The 24060-nt window shown below is 50.2% G+C and overlaps 1 protein-coding gene across 1 annotated transcript in view; it reads right to left on the minus strand.

Annotated features, from left to right (window-relative positions):
* LOC147091880 (uncharacterized) overlaps positions 1-22471 on the minus strand; it is a 69074-nt gene extending 46603 nt beyond the window's left edge. Inside the window, exons 1-3 of the mRNA XM_085976911.1 lie at positions 22202-22471; positions 19611-19839; positions 11919-12630 (exon numbers count right to left, since the gene is read on the minus strand). Coding sequence (XP_085833037.1) covers positions 11919-12626 — 708 coding nt within the window. The 5' untranslated portion in view covers positions 12627-12630; positions 19611-19839; positions 22202-22471. The remainder of the gene's footprint in view (positions 1-11918; positions 12631-19610; positions 19840-22201) is intronic.
* Positions 22472-24060: the final 1589 nt, after the last annotated feature.

The following is a 24060-nucleotide window of genomic DNA, read 5'->3' on the forward strand; positions in this document are numbered from 1 at the left end:
CCTCTGATGCTGTCGCCGGGGGTGTTGGGGGAAATGGGGATAGTGTTCTCCCCAGTTTCCCCATGCACCCCGGTGCCTGGGGCGGAGGGGGGCCATGAACCGCTGCCGCCTCCTGACCCGGCACCTCCGGAGGAGGAGCCCAGGGAGGAATCCTCTGCCACCGATCCTGGGGGTGGGATCGAGACAGAGGCGGGGCTGGCTGATAACGACCTCCCGGAGGAGGAAGGGGACCCGGCGGAGAGCACCAAGGATGAGTCAGACTCCGTCACCAGTGAGGCGGTGAATACCCTCATGTCCCCACCTCCGAGTCCCCCCTCATCCCCGTTGTGGAACTCCAGGACTTTCTGGCTGCGTGCTGGGGTCACCCTGGCAAAATCCGGCTGGCCCTAGACAGATGGTCAGATCTGGTGCTGCGCGTTGGCTCCGTCCGTGCCGCTGTCAAATCCATGGGCGTGGACGGGGGTGCGGGGCTGCGCGAGCAGCGTCAGATCAACAAGTTCCTTGCTGGGCTGCTGAGGGAGTGGCGGTCGACAAGCAGCCGCTCTCCCTCCTCCCATTAGGTTAAGTAGAGGTTGCGCTATGCTCCTGTCATGAAGATAACCATAGCCAGCCTCAACATCAATGGCAGCAGAGATGCACGCCGTAGATTTAATAACTTCTCAGTCCTCCGGGACGGGAGGTATGTGGTGTGCTTCCTGCAAGAAACCCACACCGTTCTGGAGGATGAGGCCACGTGGCTCCTGGAGTGGCAAGGAGGGGTCAGCATGAGTCATCTCTCCAACTATTCCAGCGGGGTGGCTATCTTGCTGGCCCCGTATTTTCAGCCGGAGATCTTGGGGGTCAAGGAGCACGTGCCGGGCCGCTTGCTCCAGGTCACTGTTCACCTGGGGGGCATGCCACTCCATCTAGTGAATGTGTACGCCCCCGCGGCCAGTGCGCAGCAAGTGCACTTCTTTGAAGAAGTGTCCGCTCTTCTGGGCTCCATCGACGTCGGCGAGTGCGTCATCCTCGGGGGGGATTTTAATTGCACCCTCGAGGCGAGGGACCGTTCAGGTCCCCCGTACGGCCTGGCAGCGATGGAGAAGTTGAGGGACCTGGTCGGGTCCTTCGACTTGGTGGACGTCTGGTGAAATCTCCATCCTGACTCCAGCGCCTTCACTTACGTGAGGTCTGGAGGAGGATGGTCCAGAATCGACCACCTTTACATTTCCCAGGCGTACGTCTCCTGCATTCCGGCGGCTTCCATGCGGCTGGTGCCATGCACGGACCACCACCTGGTGTGGCGGAGCTCGTTCCGTTACGCGCACGGGGGTGCCCGCGTACTGGCATTTTAGCAACCTGCTGCTGCAGGATGAGTGGTTCCAGGATTTGTTTCGTCGGTTCTGGGCCGACTGGAGAAGGAAGCGGAGGGGCTTCCCCTCCTTGAGGCTATGGTGGGACGTGGGCAAGGCTCACGTCCATCTCTTCTGTCAGGAGTACGCGAAGGGGTCGACCAAGAGGCGGGAGGCCCAGGTCGGGCGGTTGGAGAGGGAGGTGCTTGACCTGGAGTCCCGTCTCGGTCAAGTCGTCAATGACCTGGCCCTGCGGAAGGTGTACGAAGAGAAGAAGGGCATGCTGAAGGGCCTACAGCTCATTGGGTCCCGAGGTACGTATGTGAGGTCGCGGATCCAGATCTCCGGGACCTGGACCGCGGCTCCCCCTTCTTCTACTCGTTGGAAAAAAGACGGGGGTCTGTAAGCAGCTCTTGGGGCTGATGGCCGACGACGGATCTCTGGTCTCGGATCCGGAGGGGATCAGCGTGGAGACCCGGGCCTATTACGGGGCTCTGTTCTCTCTGGATCTGTCCAGCGACGATGTGCACAGAGTTTTGTGGGAGGTCCTGTTGATGGTCGGTCCGGAGGGCGCCGAAAAATAGGACGCTCCGCTAAGCTTGGCGGAGCTGACTGGTGCCCTCAGCCAGCTCTCGAGGGGAAAGTCCCCGGGGCTGGACGGGCTGACCGTGGAGTTCCAGAGGGCATTCTGGGACGTCCTGGTGTTGACGACACGCGGGTCCTGCGGGAAAGTCTGGCGACTGGGGAGATGCCCCTCTTGTGGCGCAGGGCGGTCATTGTCCTGCTGCCTAAGAGGGGCTATCTCTGCCTTTTAAAAAATTGATGCCCGGTCTCCCTCCTTACCACGGATTATAACATTTTTGCCAAGGCCATGTCTGCCCGTCATGGCACCGTGCTGGCCCACATAATCCACCCCGATCAGTCCTACACGGTCCCGGGCCAGACTATCCACGATAACATCCATCTGGTCCGGGACCTGGTCCACCATTCCCAGAGGGCTGGTCTGTCGGTCACCTTCCTTTCCCTGGATCAGGAGAAGGTGTTCGACAGGGTGGATCATGAGTATCTCTTCAGGACTCTGCACGCATTCGGGTTCAGGACGCATTTCGTCACCCAGATCCGACTTCTGTATGCCGCCGCGGAGTGTCTGATAAAAGTTAACGGGTCTTTGATGGCGCCCCTTTGCTTCGGGAGGGTGGTGCGTCAGGGATGCCCCATGTCCGGTCAGTTATATGCCGTCTGCGTGGAGCCTTTCCTGCGCCTCTTGCAAAAGAGGTTGACGGGACTGGCTCTGCAAGGGCAGGCGTGCAAGTTGTCCTCTTGGCTTACGCCGATGACGTGCTCCTCATGGTCACGGATCCCGCTGACTTGCGGAGGATGTGAGAATGCCAGCAGATTTACTCGGACGCATCCTCCGCCAGGATCAACTGGGAGAAATGTTCTGGACTCCTGGTGGGCCAGTGGCGGGTGGATTCGCTGCTGGAGGAGTTCAGACCCTTCACCACGCACCTGCTTTACTTGGGAGTCTACCTCAGCCCCACCGAGGATGCCTGGCCGGCGAACTGGCAAGAGCTGGAGCCCAAAGTCACCACTCGCCTAGGACGCTGGACAGGACTGCTCCGAGTGTTGTCCTACAGGGGTTGAGCGCTGGTCATAAACCAGCTGGTGGCCGCCATGTTGTGGTACCGGTTGGTCACTTTGATCCCGCCCCCTGCGTTTGTCGCCAAGATGCAGAAGAAGCTCATTGACTTCTTCTGGGACAAAGGGAAGCACTGGGTCTCTGCCGCGGTTCTGAGTCTCCCACTTAGGGAGGGCGGTCAGGCGCTGGTGTGCCTTCGCACCCGGGCGGCGACTTTCCATCTTCGGACCCTGCAGAGATGCCTGTACGTCGAGAATCCTCCTCGATGGTGTGTGCTGGCGACGTATTTCTTCCGCCAGCTGCATGGCCTCAACTATGATACGCAGCTCCTGTTTGTGGAATTGGGCCGTATGCGTGCCTACCTGCGGGAGTTGTCTGTCTTCTACCAGGAACTGCTATGGGTCTGGAACAGCATCGCCTCCAAGCAGAGTTCTCCCCCATCAGGAGTGGCGGCTCTCCTTCAGGAGCCGCTGCTCAGGAATCCGCACCTCCGTGACCGCTGGATCGGGCGGCTGGCGGAGGGCAGGGCTGTGCCTGGTAAGGTGACCAGGTTCGGGGACCTGCTCGATGGCGGAGGAGTGGGCTGGATGGTGCCGGAGGAGCTGGCACAGCGCCTGTCCTGGGCCAATGTCCGGATCGCGGCCAAAGCCATCGAGACGCTGAAAGCGGCACTGGGCCCCGACTCCAATAGGTATATCGAGGAGGCTCAGGCACGCGGGGCGATCCCATTTGAACTGACCCCTGTTCGGACGGAATTCCTCATCGGCGCGTGGCCCTGAAACCCCTCTCGGGAACCGGTGCCTCACAACTTGAGCCGTCTCGGGGAAATGCCCTCCGTGCCGTTTAGTTCTGCGCGGAGGGGTTTCCTGTATGGGCTGCTCCTGCACACTCTCCACTTTGTCATCTTCGCCTGCTGTCCGGATACGCCTTGGCGTGCCATCTTGCCATCCGGTGGAGGTGGACGTCCCCAATGGGGGGCGCTCTATGCGGGAGTCCTCCCTTTATCTATTGGGGACTTGGCCTGGAGGGTGTTGCATGGAGCAGTCCCGTGCAATAAGATTTTAGATAAGTTCACGGACTCCCAGGCCTCTTGCTATATTTGCGGCCTAGAGGAGTCCGTGTTCCATGTTTATGTGGAATGTGAGAGGTTGCAGCCCCTGTTCAATTTTGTGAAGGGGCTGCTCCTCGATTTTTGGCTGCACTTCAGTCCCACGCCCTGGATCTATGGCCACCCGGTTCGGAGGAGAGAGGGCGGGTCGGGGGACCTCCTTGTTGGACTGTTCCTGGGCCTGGCAAAGATGGCCATAAACAGATCCAGGTAGCGGTTGGTTGAGGGGGTTGTTCGGCCCAGTTGCCTGCCTCTCTTCCGCGGCTATGTTCATGCCCGGGTGGCCCTGGAGATGGAGCACGCGATGTCTGCCGGCATGCTTGAGGCCTTCCAAGACTGGTGGGTGCCACGGGGACTGGAGGGCATCATCACCCTGGCCAATGTGATTGTAATTTAATTTGATAAGTTTTTAAAAATAATCCAGTGTTTTTAAGCTTCTTTACAGTCCACTTGTTCGGTCGGGAGAGTGAGAGACTCCGCTCAGCGATGCAGAGAGCCCTGCAGATGGAGAAGAATGTCGACCAGTGTCTGCTGGATCTGCACAAACTCTCCACTGGGAGCACTGACCCTCAACTATGTGAATTCCTGGAGACCCACTATCTGGATGATCAAGTGAAGATGATCAAGAAGCTTGGAGATCACATCATTAACTTGAAGAGACGGGGACCCCTGCCTTGTAGGCATGAGGCCTTGTGACTTTGTATGTACAAAGAGCCGAGACTTGAGCTCTGTGAATGTCATTAAAAATAATAATTATATAAATAATTAAATAAACTGAGGGTAGGCTGCGCCGCAGGGTTTATTAAGTTGGAGAACGGTCTCAAGCCCGAATGAGATCCAGCGGCCGAATGTGTTCCACCGGATGGCAGCGGTGAGGCTTTTTCTCGGTGACAGGCCCGGGTTACACTCCGCCATCTTGGTGCAGGAAAGACAGACCGGTTCTACCTGCAGCAGGGCGCATGTGTGGCCATCTTGGTACAGGAACAAAGAGTGGGCAGGGCTTCAGGGTCCCAGTGACCAAGAGGGACAATCATTGACTCATTAAGTTTATTCTCACTCTGCACACAGCGTGTGGAGACCTGAAGGTTTCAGGGTCCCAGTGACCAGGACAGACAATCATTGACTCATTGATTTTATTCTCACTCTGTACACAACGGGTGTAGAACTGAACCCAACCAGAGTAGAGGGAGGGGGAAAACTGGGAGTGGAGGAAAGAAATGTTGGAGATGGTGCGATGGGTTTGGATTTCAGCACAGGGAGGAGGGAGAGTGTGTGGGACGGGGATTTACAGCTTTGGGGTTGAAATGTGTTATTTTGGTCATATTTCTAGATTTGCCATTTTCTGCCCACAGGGCAATCACAGTGCACTGACCAACACCTCAGCTTGTCAGAATAGGGCAGGTGGAACGGAGCCAGATGCAGCTCTGGGACTTCATCTTCTGAGCGTTGGGTTGGGAAAGAAGAATTCCATTGTTTATTGGGCCCTGGCGAGCACTGCCCTCCCTCCCACAATTTTAATATTTTGATGCATCTGTCTATTTATATACTAGGAATGTTTTAATTACTTTCAGAGCAAAATGCATTTATTATTAAACCTTCACAGAAACAACTGTGGTAACAATTGAATAAAACTCAGAGAGTTGTCGGGATCTGGAACGCTCGACCTGAAAAGGTCATGAGCTGATTCCATCAATGATTTTAAAAGGGAGTGGGGCGGGTACTTGAGGATGAGGATCTTACAGGGTTACGGACAACAAGCAGGGATGTGGGACTAAGCACGAGTGCTCTTTCTAAGAGACAGCACAGGCACGATGGGCTGAATGGCCTCCTTCGTGCTGTACTTTTCAATAATTCTGTGGAAACTAACAGAACCAAACAAAGAAATGATCTTCCTTGGTTATTGATCATTTCACTAAATTTCAACAGAGTTCTCTATACACCAACAACAACTTACCTTTATATAGAGCTTTTAAAACATCTCAAGGCACTTTACAGTAGGGTAATAAGACAACAATCGACACACATACTTTGTTTGTGGTCCAGTGCACTGACACAAAGTTCCTTCACAACTGTAACAATTTTATTGCAGTTGCTGTGAAGGCTGCGCTCACTCTACTCGTACACCTGGTCTCCAAAGGAGGCAAAACAGGACTAATGCTGCCGAGCTCAGCTCTTTTTGATCAGAAAATATCAACTGTTACGCCTCGCCAGGAACTGCACAAAAGAGGCAGCAGTGCTGATTGGCTGCCCAGGAAAGTTCTATTTAGATTAAACGCCTTCACCCAGAGGGTGCTGAGAATGTGGAACTTGCTGCCACAGGGAGCAGTTGAGGCAAAGAGCATGGATGTATTTAAGGGGAAGCTGGATAAACACATGGGAGAAAGGAATAGAAGGAGATGCTGATAGGGTGAGATGAAGAGAGATGGGAGGAGGCTCGTGTGGAGCATAAACACCACATGGACCACTTGGGCCGATTGGCCTGTTTCTGTGCTGTACAATCTGTGTAATTCTATGTAATAAGAGAGGAGAGAATGTTCCATAGAAACTAGAATTATCTGTTCCGAATTTTAATCCTGAACTTACAGTGATGTCTTTTGTAAACTGCTTTTACAGGGAAATATCATTGGCCTTTGCATGTGGAAGGAGAAATGTTTGCCTGTTCTGTCTGTGGGAAAAGATTTCAAAGATCGGTGTGAGTGGAAAAGCAACGAGACACAAACACCCGAGTGAGAGTGTTCCAGTGCACTGACTGTGGAAAGAGCTTTAACCAGTTACACAGTCTGAAAAAACATCGCACCGTTCACAGCGGGGAGAAACCGTACACGTGTTGTGTGTGTGGATGAGGCTTCAACCGATTGTCCTACCTGGAGAGACACAAGGACACCCGCACCACGGAGAAACTGTGGGAATGTGGGGACTGTGGGAAGGGATTTAGCTCCCCGTCCCGGCTGGAAACTCATCGATGCTGTCACACCGGGGAGAGACTGTTCACCTGCTCCAAGTGTGGGAAGGGATTTAGTCAGTCATCCCACCTTCTGACACACCAGCGACTTCACACTGAGGAGAGACCATTCAGTTGCTCTCACTGTGGGAAGAGATTCAGGCAGTCATCTCACCTCATTGATACACCAGTGCATTCACACTGGGGAGAGACCGTTCCCCTGCCCTGTGTGTGAGAAAGGATTCACTAATTCATCCACCCTGCTGATACACCAGCACATTCACACTGCAGAGAGGCCATTCACCTGCCCCGTGTGTGAGAAGGGATTCACTAATTCCTCTGACCTTCTGAGACACCAGCGCATTCACACTGGGGAGAGGCCATTCACCTGCTCCGTGTGTGGGAAGGGATTCAATCAGTCATACAACCTGCTGACACACCAGCGAGCTCACACTGGGGTGAGGCCGTTCACCTGCTCCGTGTGTGGGAAGAGAATCACTCAGTCATCCAACCTGCTGACACACCAGCGAGTTCACACCGGGGAGAGGCCGTTCACCTGCTCAGTGTGTGAGAAGGGATTCAATCAGTCAGCCAACCTGCTGAGACACCAGCAAGTTCACAAGTGACTGCAGAGGTTCGATTCTGCTGTTATTGCTGCTGTTAATCACATCCAGGACTGAACCATGTTCATTCTGACAGTTGGGGTTTGTTTCTGCTGATGTTAATAACCCCTATAACTGGGCTGGATTTTAATATTCTGGATATATAGCTGATTGAGTTGTCGGGGCTGCAGTGTCCCTTTAAGTACTGCTGTCTGATCTTTCCCCTTAATTTCTGATGAGTGTTCCTGAAATATTTTACAATAAAATTATGAACTTTTACTTCAATCATATATTAATCTTTGCTATAAAATCTACAATTCATTGTCTGAAACATTCCATTAATCCTCGCTGACAACTCTTACTGACTTGCACATTACACACAGTGGCACCTCCATTATCCACCAGAAAGAAGGGGAATGGAAATCGGTGGAGAATCGAGAGTCCCAAACTGTTGCCTCTCCCGTCTGGTACAGCAATCCCCTCAGCACGGGAATGGAGACAAGTCCAGTTATTATGACGGGATGAGTTAAAGGTATTTACTCAGACGGGCGGAAGGTGGGAAGTGGTGTTCCACGGGGATTGGTGCTGGGACCACGGTTGTTCACCATTTACATAAATGATTTGGACTTGGGAATCAGAAGTACAATTTCAAAATTTGCTGATGACACTAAATTGGGGGGTGTAGTTAATACTGAGGAAGACTGCGGTAGCATCCTTGTAGAATTATTCAGTTGTGTTCAGTAAATAACACCATTTTTTAATTTGCTTTGACTGATCACATCACTATATAGTTATGTGAAAAACAGAAATCATTAAAAGCTCCCAATTTCAGAATTGTTAGATTCAAACTCAACTTCTTCCAAGTACAATCTAACATTTCAAACATTGTAATGGATGTAGGCGAGATATTAGGACTGTTGTCTAACACAATCCAAACACAGTGACACACAGACAGATGGGCAGGTGTAGCTTCACAGCGAATCCTTTCAAGCCTCACTAAAAAGTGACAGACTGGCAATCCACTGTTCACTAATGGAGTTGTGATCTTTGTAAATTAAGAAATGGAAATGTGTCAAAGAGTTGATTAACAGAGTGAGGCATCATCTTCCTTTGATTTCTATTTCTGACACCAGGCAACAGAAAAAGGTCATTACAACACGACAGAAACAGACTCTTCAGGTGTGAGACATCAGACTTCAGAACAACACGTCTGCCAGCTCTGGCCACAAACCCCAGTACAGTCAACCTTTCAGCAGCTGCAGCCCTGATTAAATAACTAGTAGTTTAACATGTCTAGTAGAGCTTTTGTATCAAAATAGAAGAAATGTATTTGTGACACACACACAATTAATAATTAAATCACAATGTGATTGTGAGGATCGATTATCGCCTCTTCATACCTTCCGTGTCCACCGGTCGAGGAAGGTATCAAGTGAACCGGTGGACACCGCCTGCCCCCTCTCCAGGGCCACCCAGGCAGGGGCAAGACCATGGGAGAGAGGCAGGCAGCCAGAGTGACCCCCCATGGGACCCGCCCATCCTGAGTCTACAAATTGCTGTTTTCGCCAGGCCCAAGAGCAGGTCCAGGAGATTTTCCTCCCACTTACCCACCCCCCTCCGCACCGGGCGGCCAAAGATTAGGAGCGTGGGGCTAAAGTGTAACCAAGAGTTGAGGAGCAGCCCCTTCAGGGAACTACACAGGGGCTGTAACCTCTCACACTGAATATATACACGGCCCATGGGCTCCTCTAGGCCGCAAAAAACACATCTGGCCTTGGAGTCTGGAAAGGAGTTTAAACTGTTGCACACGACAGCTCCCTGCAACAGTCTCCACCCCAGATCCCCAATGGTGCTGGGAAGGACTCCCGCATAGAGAGTCCTCCATTGGGGACCCTCGCCTCCGTCAGACAGCAAGATGACCCGCCAGTCTGATTGAGATTGGGCAATAAACAAAATTAATCAATAAATGACACAGAAACCCCAGTCCCCGGATCCTCAGCCCTGGTGTGAAGTACGCTGGCCACCAATTTTCGGTTACTACCTCGCACCTCAGGCCCCGCCCAGTCTGGTTTAATTACTAAATGTTTTCTAACTCGGGTTCAGGCCTGTCATTCTGAGGGAAACAAGGCCTCATTTATTGGTGTGTCCCACCTGAGCGGCTGTTAATGGCTTTAATAAACTGGCAGCAAGGTTTTTTTTAAAGGTGGAAAGAGGTGAAAAACGTCACTAGTGATGCCTCAAAACTCACGGACTGAGAAATTCACTTCATCGGCGCCCCTGCCACAGGGCTCAATATTCATCCCCTCCACCACTGGTGCACTGTGTCTGCAGTATGTACGGTCTACAAGAGGACCACGGTCAGGCCGTGTGGAGTCAAGGGCCAGGCAGCAGAATGGATGGAAAGATCGCTACAAACATCCCTTAACTCCAACCCTCTGATTTCTGCTTCGTAGCCAGCTTTCCATCCATTCTGCTGCCTGGCCCTTCCCTCCACACAGCCTGACCTTGGTCATCTTGTCGATATTACATACTGTTATGGAGCAAGCTGGTCACAAAACAGAAAAGAGAAAGTAGGGGTTAAGAATAGCTACTCAGACTGGCAAAAGGTGGGAAGTGGTGTTCCACAGGGATCGGCGCTGGGATCACTATTGTTCACCATTTACATAAACGATTTGGATGTGTGAATCAGAAGAACAATTTCAAAGTTTGTCGATAACACCAAATTGGGAGGTAGAGTTAATACTGAGGAAGGCAAAATGCAAGAAGACATTAATAAATTTCAGAATGGGTGTGTAATTGGCAAATGAATTTCACTGTAGATCAGTGTGAGGGGCTGTGTTAATGAATTTCACTATAGATCAGTGTGAGGTGGTGTGTTAATGAATTTCACTATAGATCAGTGTGAGGTGGTGTGTTAATGAATGTCACAATAGATCAGTGTGAGGTGGTGTGTTAATGAATGTCACTGTAGATCAGTGTGAGGTGGTGTTAATGAATTTCACTATAGGTCAGTGTGAGGTTGTGTGTTTTGGTGGGAAGAATAAGGAGGCCACTCACTACTTGGACAAGGGGGTGAAATTGGGTTGCTTTGTGCCTCCCGCGATATTCAGCAGGAGGTTAGCGGCGTAGGTAGTCGGTAGCTCCCCGCGGCACTGCACCGCCGGCAATGACATAATCGCCAAGCGCAGCACCCCGGCTGCAACCTTGGGCTACGACCCCTGACCTATCACCGGGCGATATGTCCGACAGGGTCAGGGGTCGTTTCTGCAGCCGCGGCGATGCCACTTAAAGGGCAGGTGTCGTGCGGCAACTTTTTATTTTGGCTGAATGCCAGCACCTGCCCCCTTCCCCTTTCTTCTTCGGGGTGTCGGCCACAATCGCACAGCCCGGCGCTCCTCTTGATCTGACACCCCACTCCCCGGTGGTCCAGCAGGGCCCAGGTGTGCGCAGTGCTGCGCCCCTCCCCTTTAATCAGGGAGGGAGGTCTGCTATGGCATGGTGCTATGTGCTGACGGGCATGGCGCTGTGACATGAAGCGCCGTGAAATTCACTGTTAGCGCCTCAAGAGGGAGGGGAGCGCTTCCAGTAGCACCTTGCCTCCTGCCTGGGGCGCTGCCACTGAATTTAATGCACAGGGGCGCTAACCTTTTCAGGGCGCTAAAATTAGCCCGTGACGTTAGCGACCCAAAGAGGGCATCACCGAATTTCCCCCTAAGAGTCTAAATGGGCTGGAGGAACAGATGGATCCAGGGATACAGATACACAAATCACTAAAAGTAGCAACACAGGTTAATAAGGCCATTAAAATAAAAGCACTGGGGTACATTCCTAAAGGAGCATTCTGTTCCATGCCTAGGAGCTCTGAACCATGGCTGAGAGTAGCTGGGACACGTTTCTCACACGCCTCGAGATTAACCCGCACGGCAACTTTGTTGTCAGTGAAGAGAGACAAGAAAAACCAAAATGCCGTTTGCCCCTCTCAGTGTGGCCCTGAAGGACTGTGTCCAGGCTGGAGTTCTGTTCCCGCCGTACCATCCTCCCCCAGATTGTCCTTTCTGAGCTCCAGCCAGGTGATGCTAAACACTCAGGTGGGAAAGAAGAAAATCTACAATAATGTGTTTCAAACAAAACTGGTTTATTTGACATCTATCCAGAATATTAAACTCCAGCCCAGTTATAGGGGTTAATAACATCAGCAGAAACAAACCCCAACTGTCAGAATGAACATGGTTCAGTCCTGGATGTGATTAACAGCAGCAATAACAGCAGAATCCAACCCCTGCAGTCACTTGTGAACTCGCTGGTGTGTCAGCAGGTTGGATGACTGAGTGAATCCATTCCCACACTCAAAGCAGGTGAACGGCCTCTCCCCGGTGTGAACTCGCTGGTGTTTCAGTCGGTGGGATGACTGAGTGAATCCCTTCCCACACTCGGAGCAGGTGAACGGCCTCTCTCCAGTGTGAACTCGTTGGTGATTCAGCAGGCTGGATGAATTAGTGAATCCCTTCCCACACTCAAAGCAGGTGAACGGTCTCTCCCGTGTGTGAACACGCTGGTGTGTCAGAAGGTCAGATGACTGAGTGAATCCCTTCCCACACTCAGAGCAGGTGAATGGCCTCTCCCCAGTGTGAACTCGCTGGTGTGTCAGCAGGCTGGATGACTGAGTGAATCCCTTCCCACACTCAGAGCAGGTGAATGGCCTCTCCCCAGTGTGAACTCGCTGGTGTCTCAGCAGGCTGAATGACTGAGTGAATCCCTTCCCACACTCAGAGCAGGTGAATGGCCTCTCCCCAGTGTGAATACGCTTGTGTCTCGCTAGGCCAAAGGGTTGGCTGAAGCCTTGTCCACACACAGAACACGTGTACGGTTTCTCCCCGCTGTGAATGGTGCTTTTTGCTTCCATGTTCAGAGGCCGGTGAGATTCAGATCCGGCGAGTCGAGTGACTGTCAGATCTTGAAGTGATGTTTGGTTTGAGCTTACCGTCTGTAAATCCTCCCCTTCCATTGCCCTGTAAAATTAACATAAAACAGGGAGCGTGCGAGACAACCCACAGGAAAACAAAGGCAGGTTGTGAAATTCAGCTGAATGAATCTGGTCAATTGTGGGGCCGGCACTAGAAAAAAGTGACCATGAAAGCTGCCGGATTGTCATAAAAACCCAACTGGTTCACTGATGTCCTTCGGGAAGGGAATCCGCCACCTGGTCTGGGCCTACACACAACTCTGGCCTCTATGGGAGGAGAGAGAGAGAGAGAGAGAGAGAGAGGGAGAGGGAGAGGTGGGAGTGGGAAGGGGAGAGGGTGAAGGAAAGGAACTTTATACATCTGCAACTCGACCAGAACTTTGATAGAACCTCCAAAACCCGCAACCTCCACCACCTAGAATCATAGAATCATAGAGATAGGAACAGGAGTAGGCCATTCGGCAGCTGTTGTATGGGAGCACCATCACATCCAAGTTCCCCTCCAAGTCACACATCATCCTGACTCACATATATTCATCATTGCTGGGTCATAATCCTGGAACTCCTTACCGAACAACATTGTGGGAATACCTTCACCACACGGACTGCAGTAGTTCAAGAAGGCGACTCACCACCCCCTTCTCAACGGGAAACTGGGGATTGGCAATATTTGCTGCTCTTGCAAATGACGCCCACATCCAAAGAATGAATTAAAACAAATCTATAGATGTAAACTGGATTAAAAGCCTGTACAGAAATACTTGTTCCTAAAAGAATACTCTTTTACATTGTACGGACAGTGTCTGTGTAACAACCTAATCTCCCCTATAATCCACCTCCCTTGACAGTCTCACATTGGAATTTGTTGGGTCCTCCTGGGCTCAGAAGTACTGGGGGTTAAACCCAGCAGCTTCTCCTCCATCTCCACTCCAGCTCAAACTGAAACATAGAAACATTTAAACATAGAAACACAGAAGATAGGAGCAGGAGTAGGCTATTCGGCCCCTCGAGCCTGCTCCGCCATTCAATGAGATCATGGCTGATCATCCAAATTCAGTACCCGGTCCCTGCTTTCTCCCCATATCCCTTGATCCCTTTAGATTTAAGAAATATATCCAATTCCTTCTTGAATATATATTTAATGTATTGGCCTCTACTGCCTTCTGTGGTAGAGAATTCCACAAGTTCACCACTCTCTGGGTGAAGAAATTCCTCCTAATTTCTGTCCTAAATGGCTTACCCCGTATCCTTAGACTGCGACCCCTGGTTCTGGACTCCCCGACCATCAGGAACATCCTTCCTGCATCTAGTCTGTCCAGTCCTGTCAGAATTTTATCAGTTTCAATGAGATCCCCTCTCATTCTTGTAAACTCCAGTGAGTACAAGCCCAATCGTCCCAATCTCTCCTCATACGTCATTCCTGCCATCCCAGGTATCAGCCTGGTGAATCTTCGTTGAACTCTTTCCACGGCAAGAACATCCTTCCTCAGATAAGGCGACCAAAACTGCACACAATACTCAAGATGTGGTCTCACCAAGGCCCTGTACAACTGCAGCAAGCCATCCTTGTTCCTGTACTCAAACCCTCTCGCTACGAAGGCCAACATACCATTTGCCTTCTTAACCGCCTGCTGCACCTGCATGCTTACCTTCAGCGACTGGTGCACAAGGACACCCAGGTCTCATTGCACTTCCCCTTCTCCCAATCTATTGCCATTCAGATAATAATCTGCGTTCCTGTGTTTGCCACCAACGTGGATAACCTCACATTTATCCACGTTATACTGCATCTGCCATGCTTCTGCCCAATCACCCAACCTGTCCAAATCATCCTGTAGTTTCTCGGCATCCTCCTCACAGCACACACGCCCACCCAGCTTTGTGTCGTCTGCAAATCTGTAGATATTACATCTAGTTCCCTTGTCTAGATCATTAATACAGGTAGACTATCCTTTATCCGAACTTCCGAAAACCGAAAACCTCTAAAAACCAAAAGTTTTTTCGTTCAGCGTAAGTCGTGCGCACGACCCCGACCCCCACCACCGACCCCCACCCCCGACCCCCACCCCCCACCCCCGACCCCCGCTGACCACCCCGCCGACCCCCACCCCCCACCCCCCCGCCGACCCCCGACCCCCGCCCCGACAAATTTCCCAGTCTTATAAAATACCTTCTGAAATCCAAAATTTTCCGAAAACCGAAACACGGCTGGTCCCGAGGTTTTCGGATAAAGGATAGTCTACCTGTATATATTGTGAATAGCTGGGGTCCAAGGACCAATCCCTGTGGTACCCCACTAGTCACTGCCTGCCACTCGGAAAAAGACCCATTTATTCCAACTCTTTGCTTTCTGTCTGCCAACCAGTTCTCTATCCAAGTCAATACCTTGCCCCCAATCCCAGGTGCCTTAACTTTACACACTAATCTCTTATGCGGGACCTTATCGAAAGCCTTCTGAAAGTCCAAATACACAACATCCACTGGTTCTCCCTTATCTATTTTATATACTAGTTACATCCTCAACAATGAAGCAACAAAAAGACCTACACAGGCAGCCAGGGACCTACCTTCCGTCAGCCTGTAATAAAACTCTTCCCCACAGCCGCTGACTAATGGCGGCCGCAGCACCCACAATTCCCCGCGCCCCAGAAACCGCTCTATGCAACACGCCGATTTCCCCGCTGAGAGTGCGCATGCTCCCCAGGGCCGCGGGCCATTCTGGGAGCCTGGCTCCTGTCCTTTGTCCAGAGTTGGACTCGGTGGAAACAGCTGAAGAAACCGGGAAGCGGCGGCTCGGATGGGAGAGGCGCTGCACCCTGGGTTTCCTGGTGCCGGGGCCCTGGCCGCACGTCCACCAGGCCCAGCCGCCCTGATTCTGATTGAGTTTTTGATGAGGTAACAGAGAGGGTTGATGAGGGCAATGTGGTTAACGTGGTGTACATGGATTTCCAAAAGGCGTTCGACAAGTGCCACATTATAGACTTGCCAGCAAAGTTGAAGCCCATGGAATAAAAGGGACAGTGGCAGCATGGATACGAAATTGGCAAAGTGACAGAAAACAGAGAGCAGTGGTGAACGGTTGTTTTTCGGACTGGAACAAGGTATACAGTGGTATTCCCCAGGGGTCGGTACTAGGACCACTGCTTTACTTGATATATATTAATGACTTAGACTTGGATGTACAGCGCACAATTTCAAAATTTGCAGATGACACAAAACTTGGAAGTAAAGTGACCAGTGAGGAGGATAGTGATAGATTTCAAGAAGACATGGACAGGCTGGTGGAATGGGCGGACACGTGGCAGATGAAATTTAACGCAGAAAAGTGCGAAGTGACACATTTTGGTAGGAAGAACCAAGTGAGGCAATATAAACTAAAGGGTACAATTCTAAAATGTGTGCATGAACAGAGAGACCTGGGGGTATGTGTGCACAAATCGTTGAAGGTGGCAGGGCAGGTTGAGAAAGTGGCAAAAAAAGCATATGGGATCCTGGGCTTAATAAATAGAGGCATAGAGTCCAAAAGCAAGGAGGTTATGATGAACCTTTATAAAACACTGGTTCGGCCTCAACTGGAGTATTGTGTCGAATTCTGGGCCCCACACTTTATGAAGGTTGTGAAGGCCTCAGAGAGGGTGCAGAAAAGATTTACAAGAATGGTTCCAGGGATGAGGGACTTCAGTTACGTGGATAGACTGGAGAAGCTGGGGTTGTTCTCCTTAGAGCAGAGAGGTTGAGAGGAGGTTTGATAGAGGTGTTCAAAATCACGAGGGGTCAGGACAGAGTAGAGAGAGAGAAACTGTTCCCATTGGCGGAAGGGTCGAGAACCAGAGGACACAGATTTAAGGTGATTGGCAGAAGAACCAAAGGCGACATGAGGAAAAACTTTACTCATTGAGTGGTTAGGATCTGGAATGCACTGCCTGAGAGGGTGGTGGAGGCAGATTCAATCACAGCTTTCAAAAGGGAATTGGATAAGTACCTGAAGTAAAGAAATTTGCAGGGTTACGGGGAAAGGGCGGGGAGTGGGACTAGCTGAAGTGGTCTTGCAGAGAGCTGGCATGGGCTCAACGGGCTGAATGGCCTCCTTCTGTGCTGTAACCATTCTCTGATTCTATAAAATATTAGAAAGTTTGTTCCACAGAAGCACGAGGTTCATTTGCTTTCATTGATGAATTTAAAAAGTCTCTATTAAAACCTGAGCCAGTGTGTTGTGAGCCAAAGAGCCTTGTGTCCAATGAGGGGAATAAAGGCCCAGCGCCTCCCCTGGCCCCGGGCCCTGAACAAGGGACTGGAGAAACTCGCTGCCCTGTGGATCAATCAGCCGGCGCTAGTCCCGCCCCTCGGGCTCCCCGATTGGTTGGAGGATCTGCCCCGCTCGCTCCCTATTGGTCGGAAGCTCCCGTCAATCAGGCCCTGGGCCCAGGTCACGTGTCCCCGAGGAGCGCACGTGCTCCGTCCAACTGACGCCGCTTGGTCCGAGGCCTCGCGGACTCTCAGGTTTTTCTGTTTCTCTTTATTCTCTCCCGATCCACCCCTCCCCCACCACCCCGCGCGATTCTCCACCCAATCGGAGCGGAGAAAACTCACTTTGCGCCACCGATCGCGACTCTGGACCCGACACCAAGGCCTTTCCCCGGAATGGCCCGCGCCGACTCTGGCCGGCAGGATCTGAGTGCGCAGGCGCAGCTCTGAGTGGGGGAGGGGGGTTGGTCTTCTCTGGGCATGCGCGGTTGTTGCCCTTGGTGATCGGGAGAGGTCGCTGTGCCGGACTCGGTCCAAACCGCCGCTCCCTCTGCGCATGCGCGGACTATCGTCTGTCAATCAACCATCAGCCAGAAGAGGTCGCTGGTGAGACCAGTGAAGAAAGAAAGACTTGCATTTCTATAGCGCCTTTCACCACCACCGGACGTCACAAAGCGCTTTACAGCCAATGAAGTACTTTTGAAGTGTAGTCACTGTTGTCATGTAGGAAATGTGGCAGTCAAACAGCGCACAGCAAGCTCCCACAAACAGCAATGTGATGATGACCAGATAATCTATCTTTTTGTTAACTCTGTTTCTCCCTCTATGGATGTTGCCTGGCCTGCTGAGTGTTTCCAGCATTTCCTGTTGTTATTTCAGATTTCCAGCTTCCGCAGTATTGTGCTATTATCCTTTTGTTACATTGATTGAGGGATAAACATTGGCTAGGACACCTGGGATATTTCCCCTGCTCTTTCCCACATTACAACAGTGACTACACCTCAAAAGTACTTCATTGGCTGTAAAGCACTTCAAGATGTCTGCTGGTCATGAAAGCACTATATAAATGCAAGTCTTTCTTTCTCAAAATAGTGTCATGGGATCTTTTACATCCACCTGAGAGAGCAGACAGGGCCTCAGTTTAATGTCTCATCCGAAAGACGCCACCTCTGACAGTGCCTCAGTACTGCACTGGAGTGTCAGCCTGAATTTTTGTGCTCAAGTCTCTGGAGTGGGACTTGAACCCAGAACCTTATGCCTCAGAGGCAAGAGTGCTACCATAGAGTCATAGATTTATACAGCACAGAAAGCGGCCCTTCGGCCCATCGTGTCTGCGCCAGCCATCAAGCCCTGTCTATTCTAATCCCATTTTCCAGCACTTGGTCCGTAGCCTTGTATGCTAGGGCATTTCAAGTGCTCATCTAAATGCTTCCTGAATGTTGGGAGGGTTCCTGCCTCTACCACCCTTTCAGGCAGTGAGTTCCAGATTCCAACCACCCTCTGGGTGAAAAAGCTTTTCCTCAAATCCCCTCTAAACCTCCTGCCCCTTACCTTGAAACTATGCCCCCTGGTTATTAACCCCTCTACTAAAGGGAAAAGTTCCTTTCTATCTATCCTATCTATGCCCCTCATAATTTTGTACACCTCAATCAGGTCCCCCTTCAGCCTTCTCTGCTCTAAGGAAAACAACCCCAGCCTGTCCAGTCTCTCTTCATAGCTGAAGCGCTCCAGCCCAGGTAACACCCTGGTGAATCTCCTCTGCACCCTCTCCAATGCAATCACATCCTTCCTATAGTGTGGCAACCAGAACTGCACACAGTATTCCAGCTGTGGCCTAACTAGCGTTTTGTACAGCTCCATCATAACCTCCCTGCTCTTATATTCTATGCCTCGGCTAATGAAGGCAAGTATCCCATATGCCTTCTTAACCACCTTATCTAGCTGTCCTGCTGCCCTTAGTGATCTATGTACATGCACACCAAAGTCCCTCTGATCCTCTGTCCTTCCTAGGGTTCTACCATTCATTGTGTATTCCCTTGTTAGTCCTCCCAAAATGCATCACCTCACACTTTTCAGGGTTAAATTCCATTTGCCACTGTGCTGCCCATCTAACCAACCCGTCTATATTCTCCTGCAGCCTGAGGCTTCCCTCCTCGCCACTCCACCAATTTTCGTGTCATCTGCGAACTTACTGATCATACCTCCTACATTCATATCTAAATCATTGATGTACACTACAAACAGCAAAGGACCCAGACCCTGTGGTACACCACTGGACACAGGCTTCCAGTCACAAAAACAACCTTTGACCATCACCCTCTACCTCCTGCCACTAAGCCAATTTTGGATCCAATGTGCCAAATTGCCCTGGATCCCATGGGCTCTTACCTTCTTGACCAGTCTCCCATGTGGGGCTTTGTCAAAAGCCTTACTGAAGTCCATGTAGACTGCATCAACTGGACTGCCCTCATCCACACACCTAGTCATCCCCATTGAAAAATTCAATCAAATTGGTTAGACATTGCGGTGTATGTAACCTGTTCCCCCTTAAGAGAACTTAAGCCTGTTCCACCTTAAGAGATGTACTACTTTCTCTGGCTGCTGTATACGTAGTACCGGTGGTGACCACCGGTATATAAGCACTGTGTAGTAAGATTGTATTTCAGATAGTCCTGACCTCCAACCAGTAAAGGCCTGTTGAACTTTAATCTTGTACCCTGTGTGTTATTAATTACAACTAGAACACACAGACTTTACAGTGGCGACGAGTCAGATTCTTACCCTGCGGCAGTTATATCCACGGCGGCTTCATCCACAGAACGGACGTCGAAGAGAGGTTTCCACCCTCATCACCCTGCTGGAAGACACGTCGCGCGGCAGACATCGAGAAACCAGAGTGCAGAAGACATCCTGAACTCGAAGCCTCCATCAGCGGCTGTCAGCTATCTTCTTTCTACCTCGGTAGTGGGTAAGCCGGGCAGCGACGCGACCAGAAAATTGGCCGCGTTGGCTGTACAGATGGGGAGGGAAGACGGAGGAATAAGGGCGGTGAGATCGATCGCGACCGGAGATAAGGGCCGGGCCGCATTCGGGCCGAAAGGCGCAGCGCGGGGGCATCGATCGTGGCTGGTGATAAGGGCCGGGCCGCATTCGGGCTAAAAAGGCGCAGCGTCTGGGGGCAACTGAAGGTGCGAGAGCCGCGGTGAAGCGGAGACAGCGTCGGGGGAAGGGTGAAGACTGCCAAGCACGGGAAAACCACCATTTTGTAGGTGGAGGACGAAGACAAGAGCGCGGATTGAAAGGAAGGATATTAACTCAGTTAATACAGAATCTATATGGGTGGAGCTAAGAAATAGCGAGGGGCGAAAAACATTAATAGGAGTGGTATATAGGCCTCCAAATAGTAAAATAGAGGTTAGGGAGGGCATCACGAGGGAAATTAGAGAAGCGTGCAATAAGAGCACAGCTGTCATCATAGGTGACTTTAACTTACATATAGATTGGACTAGCCTAATCAGTAAAAATAATGAGGAGGAGGAATTCCTTGAGTGTTTAAGGGATGGTTATCTGGATCAATATGTCGAGGAACCAACTCGGGAACAGGCTATATTGGACTGGGTACTGTGCAATGAGAAGGGACTAATCAGTAATCTTGTTGTACGGGGACCCTTGGGTCAGAGCGATCATAACATGATCGATTTCTCACTCGAAATGGAGAGCGAAGAAATTGACTCAGAGACTAAGGTCCTGAATTTAAACAAGGGGAATTATGATGCCATGAGACGGGAACTGAGTAGGTCTGATTGGACAACGTTCCTGGGAGGACTGGAGGTAGATAAACAATGGCAAACATTTAAAGATAGAATGACAAAATTGCAAAAATTGTTTATACCAATCTGGCATAAAAGGAAATCTAAAAAGGTGACTCAACCGTGGATAACAGGGGAAATTAGAGACAGCATAAAATCCAAAGATAGGGCGTATAAAATAGCCAAAAAAAGCGCCAGAGCGGAAGATTGGGAACAGTTTAAGATAGAGCAAAGGAGGGCAAAGGGCATAATCAAGAGGGGCAAAATAGCTTACGAAAACAAGCTGGCGGAAAATATAAAAACTAACTCCAAAAGCTTTTATAAGTATATCAAAAGGAAAAGACTGGTGAAAACCAAAGTTGGTCCATTGCAGTCAGATACGGGGGAATATATAATGGGAAATAAGGAAATGGCAGATCAACTAAATGCATACTTTGGGTCAGTCTTTACGAAGGAAGACACAAAAAACCTCCCTGGGATATCGGGAAAAATAGGGACATTGGCAAAGGAGGAACTGACGCAAATCAATATCTCTAAGGATATGGTGTTAAGGAAGCTAAAGGGATTGAAGGTGGACAAATCCCCAGGGCCTGATAACATGCATCCTAGGGTACTGAAGGAGGTGGCCCTAGAGATAGCGGATGCACTAAGGATGATTTTTCAGAATTCATTAGACTCGGGAACAGTGCCCATGGATTGGAGGGTAGCTAACGTTACCCCACTATTCAAAAAGGGGGGTAGGGAAAAAGCAGGTAATTACAGACCTGTAAGCCTTACATCAGTTGTGGGCAAAATGCTGGAGTCCATCATTAAGGATGAAATAGCGGAGCACTTAGCAAATGGGGACAGGATAGGACAGAGTCAACATGGATTTACAAAGGGTAAATCGTGCTTGACTAATCTATTGGAATTTTTTGAGGGAGTAACTGGTAGAATAGATGGGGGAGAGCCAGTAGATGTGGTGTACCTGGACTTCCAAAAGGCCTTCGATAAGGTCCCACATAAAAGATTAGCATGGAAAATTGAGGCTCATGGGATAAAGGGGAAAGTATTGGCGTGGATAGGGAACTGGCTGTCAGATAGAAAACAGAGAGTTGGAATAAACGGCTCATTTTCTGAATGGCAGGCAGTAACAAGTGGGGTACCACAGGGATCTGTCCTGGGCCCCCAGCTGTTCACAATTTACATTAATGACCTGGATCAGGGAGTCGGATGCAGCATTTCCAAATTTGCAGACGACACTAAACTAGGAGGGGGGGTGGGCTCAGAGGAAGAGACCAGGAAGCTCCAGAGCGATTTGGACAGACTGGGCGATTGGGCGGATAAATGGCAGATGCACTATAATGTGGACAAGTGCGAAGTTATCCACCTTGGGTGCAGGAACGGGAGGGCAAATTATTATTTAAATGGCAATAGATTGGGAGAGGGGGAAGTACAGAGAGACCTGGGTGTTCTTGTACACCAGTCACTGAAGGCGAGCATGCAGGTGCAACAGGCGGTCAAGAAGGCAAACGGTATGCTGGCCTTCATAGCAAAAGGGTTAGAATACAGGAACAGGGATACCTTGCTGCAGCTGTACAGGGCACTGGTGAGACCACACCTCGAGTACTGTGTACAGTTTTGGTCGCCTCATCTGAGGAAGGATGTTCTTGCCATGGAGGGGGTGCAGCGGCGATTCACCAGGCTGATACCAGGAATGGCGGGAATGACCTATGAGGAGAGACTATGTAGTTTAGGGATGTACACACTGGAGTTTAGAAGATTGAGAGGGGACCTCATAGAAGTGTATAAAATTCTGACAGGTCTAGACAGACTGGATGCAGAAGGAATGTTTCCCTTGGCGGGTGAGAACAGAACTAGAGGACATAATTTAAGGATAAGGGCTAAACCATTTAGGACAGAGATGAGGGGGAATTTCTTCACTCAGAGAGTGGTGAACCTGTGGAACTCATTGCCACAGAGGGCAGTGTACGCCAGCTCATTAAATATATTTAAGAGGGAATTAGATATATTTCTACGGGCAAAAGGGGTTAAGGGTTACGGAGAGAAGGCGGGGACGGGATACTGAATTAAAGGATCAGCCATGATCTCATTGAATGGCGGAGCAGGCACGAAGGGCCGAATGGCCTACTCCTGCTCCTATCTTCTATGTATCTATGTATCTATGTATCTTGGATAAAAATAAAAATAAATTAAATTGCAATGATGCCTAAACATGGGAACATTAACACCTTTCATAGCGACATCGAAGATTGGGCTATGTATGTAGAACGCATACAAAATTATTGTAAAGCAAATAAAATCCCAGATGCAGAGAAAGCACTAACATTATTAAACTTAATGGGTGCGAAGACATGCGGGCAATTGAAACACCTTGTTCACCAGATGAACCGGCGGATAAGACGTTCGAGGAGATTGTTACTGTCCTGAAAAATCACCTAAACCCCACGCCGCTGATGCTAGCGGAACGATTTAAATTTTACAGCAGAAGGCAGCTGAAGGATGAAAGCAATGCTGAATATTTAATGGAATTGCGTAAGCTAGCAAAGTACTGTCAATTCGGAATGAGATTGACAGAGGCGCTATGAGATAAATTTGTGTGTGGTTTATTAAAAGAAGATACACAAAAGCGATTGCTCGAGGAGAATGAGCTGACGCTTGAGAAAGCGGTCACTATGGCAGCAGCACACGAAGCCGCAGCGAGAGGCACGGCAGTAATGCAGCTATGGTCACCGGAACTCAGTACAAATAAATTGGGTTTGAGTACTGTAAAATGTTATCGTTGCGGAAAGACAACGCATGATCAGAACCAGTGTTGGTTTAAAAACCAAGAATGCAGAACATGTGGCAGGCTTGGCCACATAGCTAAAGTATGCCGGTCAGGAAAGAAGACCAGCAACAAAAAGTCATCGCAAGGAAAATACATAAAGGTACACAAGGTGACAAAGAACAGTTCGACCGAACAGAAGTCAGATTCAGACGCTAGCAGTAATGAACTGGGTAGCTTAAGAGTACACAACGTTGGTAAGGATGCAGCTCTCCAGACAATTTGGGTCACCCTTCAGATAGCAGGAGTCCAAGTAAAGATGGAATTGGACACTGGATCGGCATTGACGGTCATGAATAAGAAAGATTACAAAAGGTTATTCCAACATATTCCCCTACGGGATACGGAGATTATATTGAAAACATACACGGGGCAAAGAGTGTACCCCGTCGGAAAGATAGAGGTAAAAGTGGTCCACAAGGGCGAAGAAAGCCAAGTAATGGACTTATATGTGCTACCTGAAGGAGGTCCACCACTACTGGGACGGGAGTGGATTAGGAAAATGTATATGGACTGGCACTCCTTGAAGGCACTAACGGTAGATTCCGGGGAAACAGATGTCAAACCTAAAAGATTGTCCAGAATATTGGATGAT

Source organism: Somniosus microcephalus, unplaced genomic scaffold (assembly GCF_052327205.1).
Source record: "Somniosus microcephalus isolate GS21.2 unplaced genomic scaffold, FLI_Smic_1.0 unresolved_chr3, whole genome shotgun sequence".
NCBI classification, from domain to species: domain Eukaryota; kingdom Metazoa; phylum Chordata; class Chondrichthyes; order Squaliformes; family Somniosidae; genus Somniosus; species Somniosus microcephalus.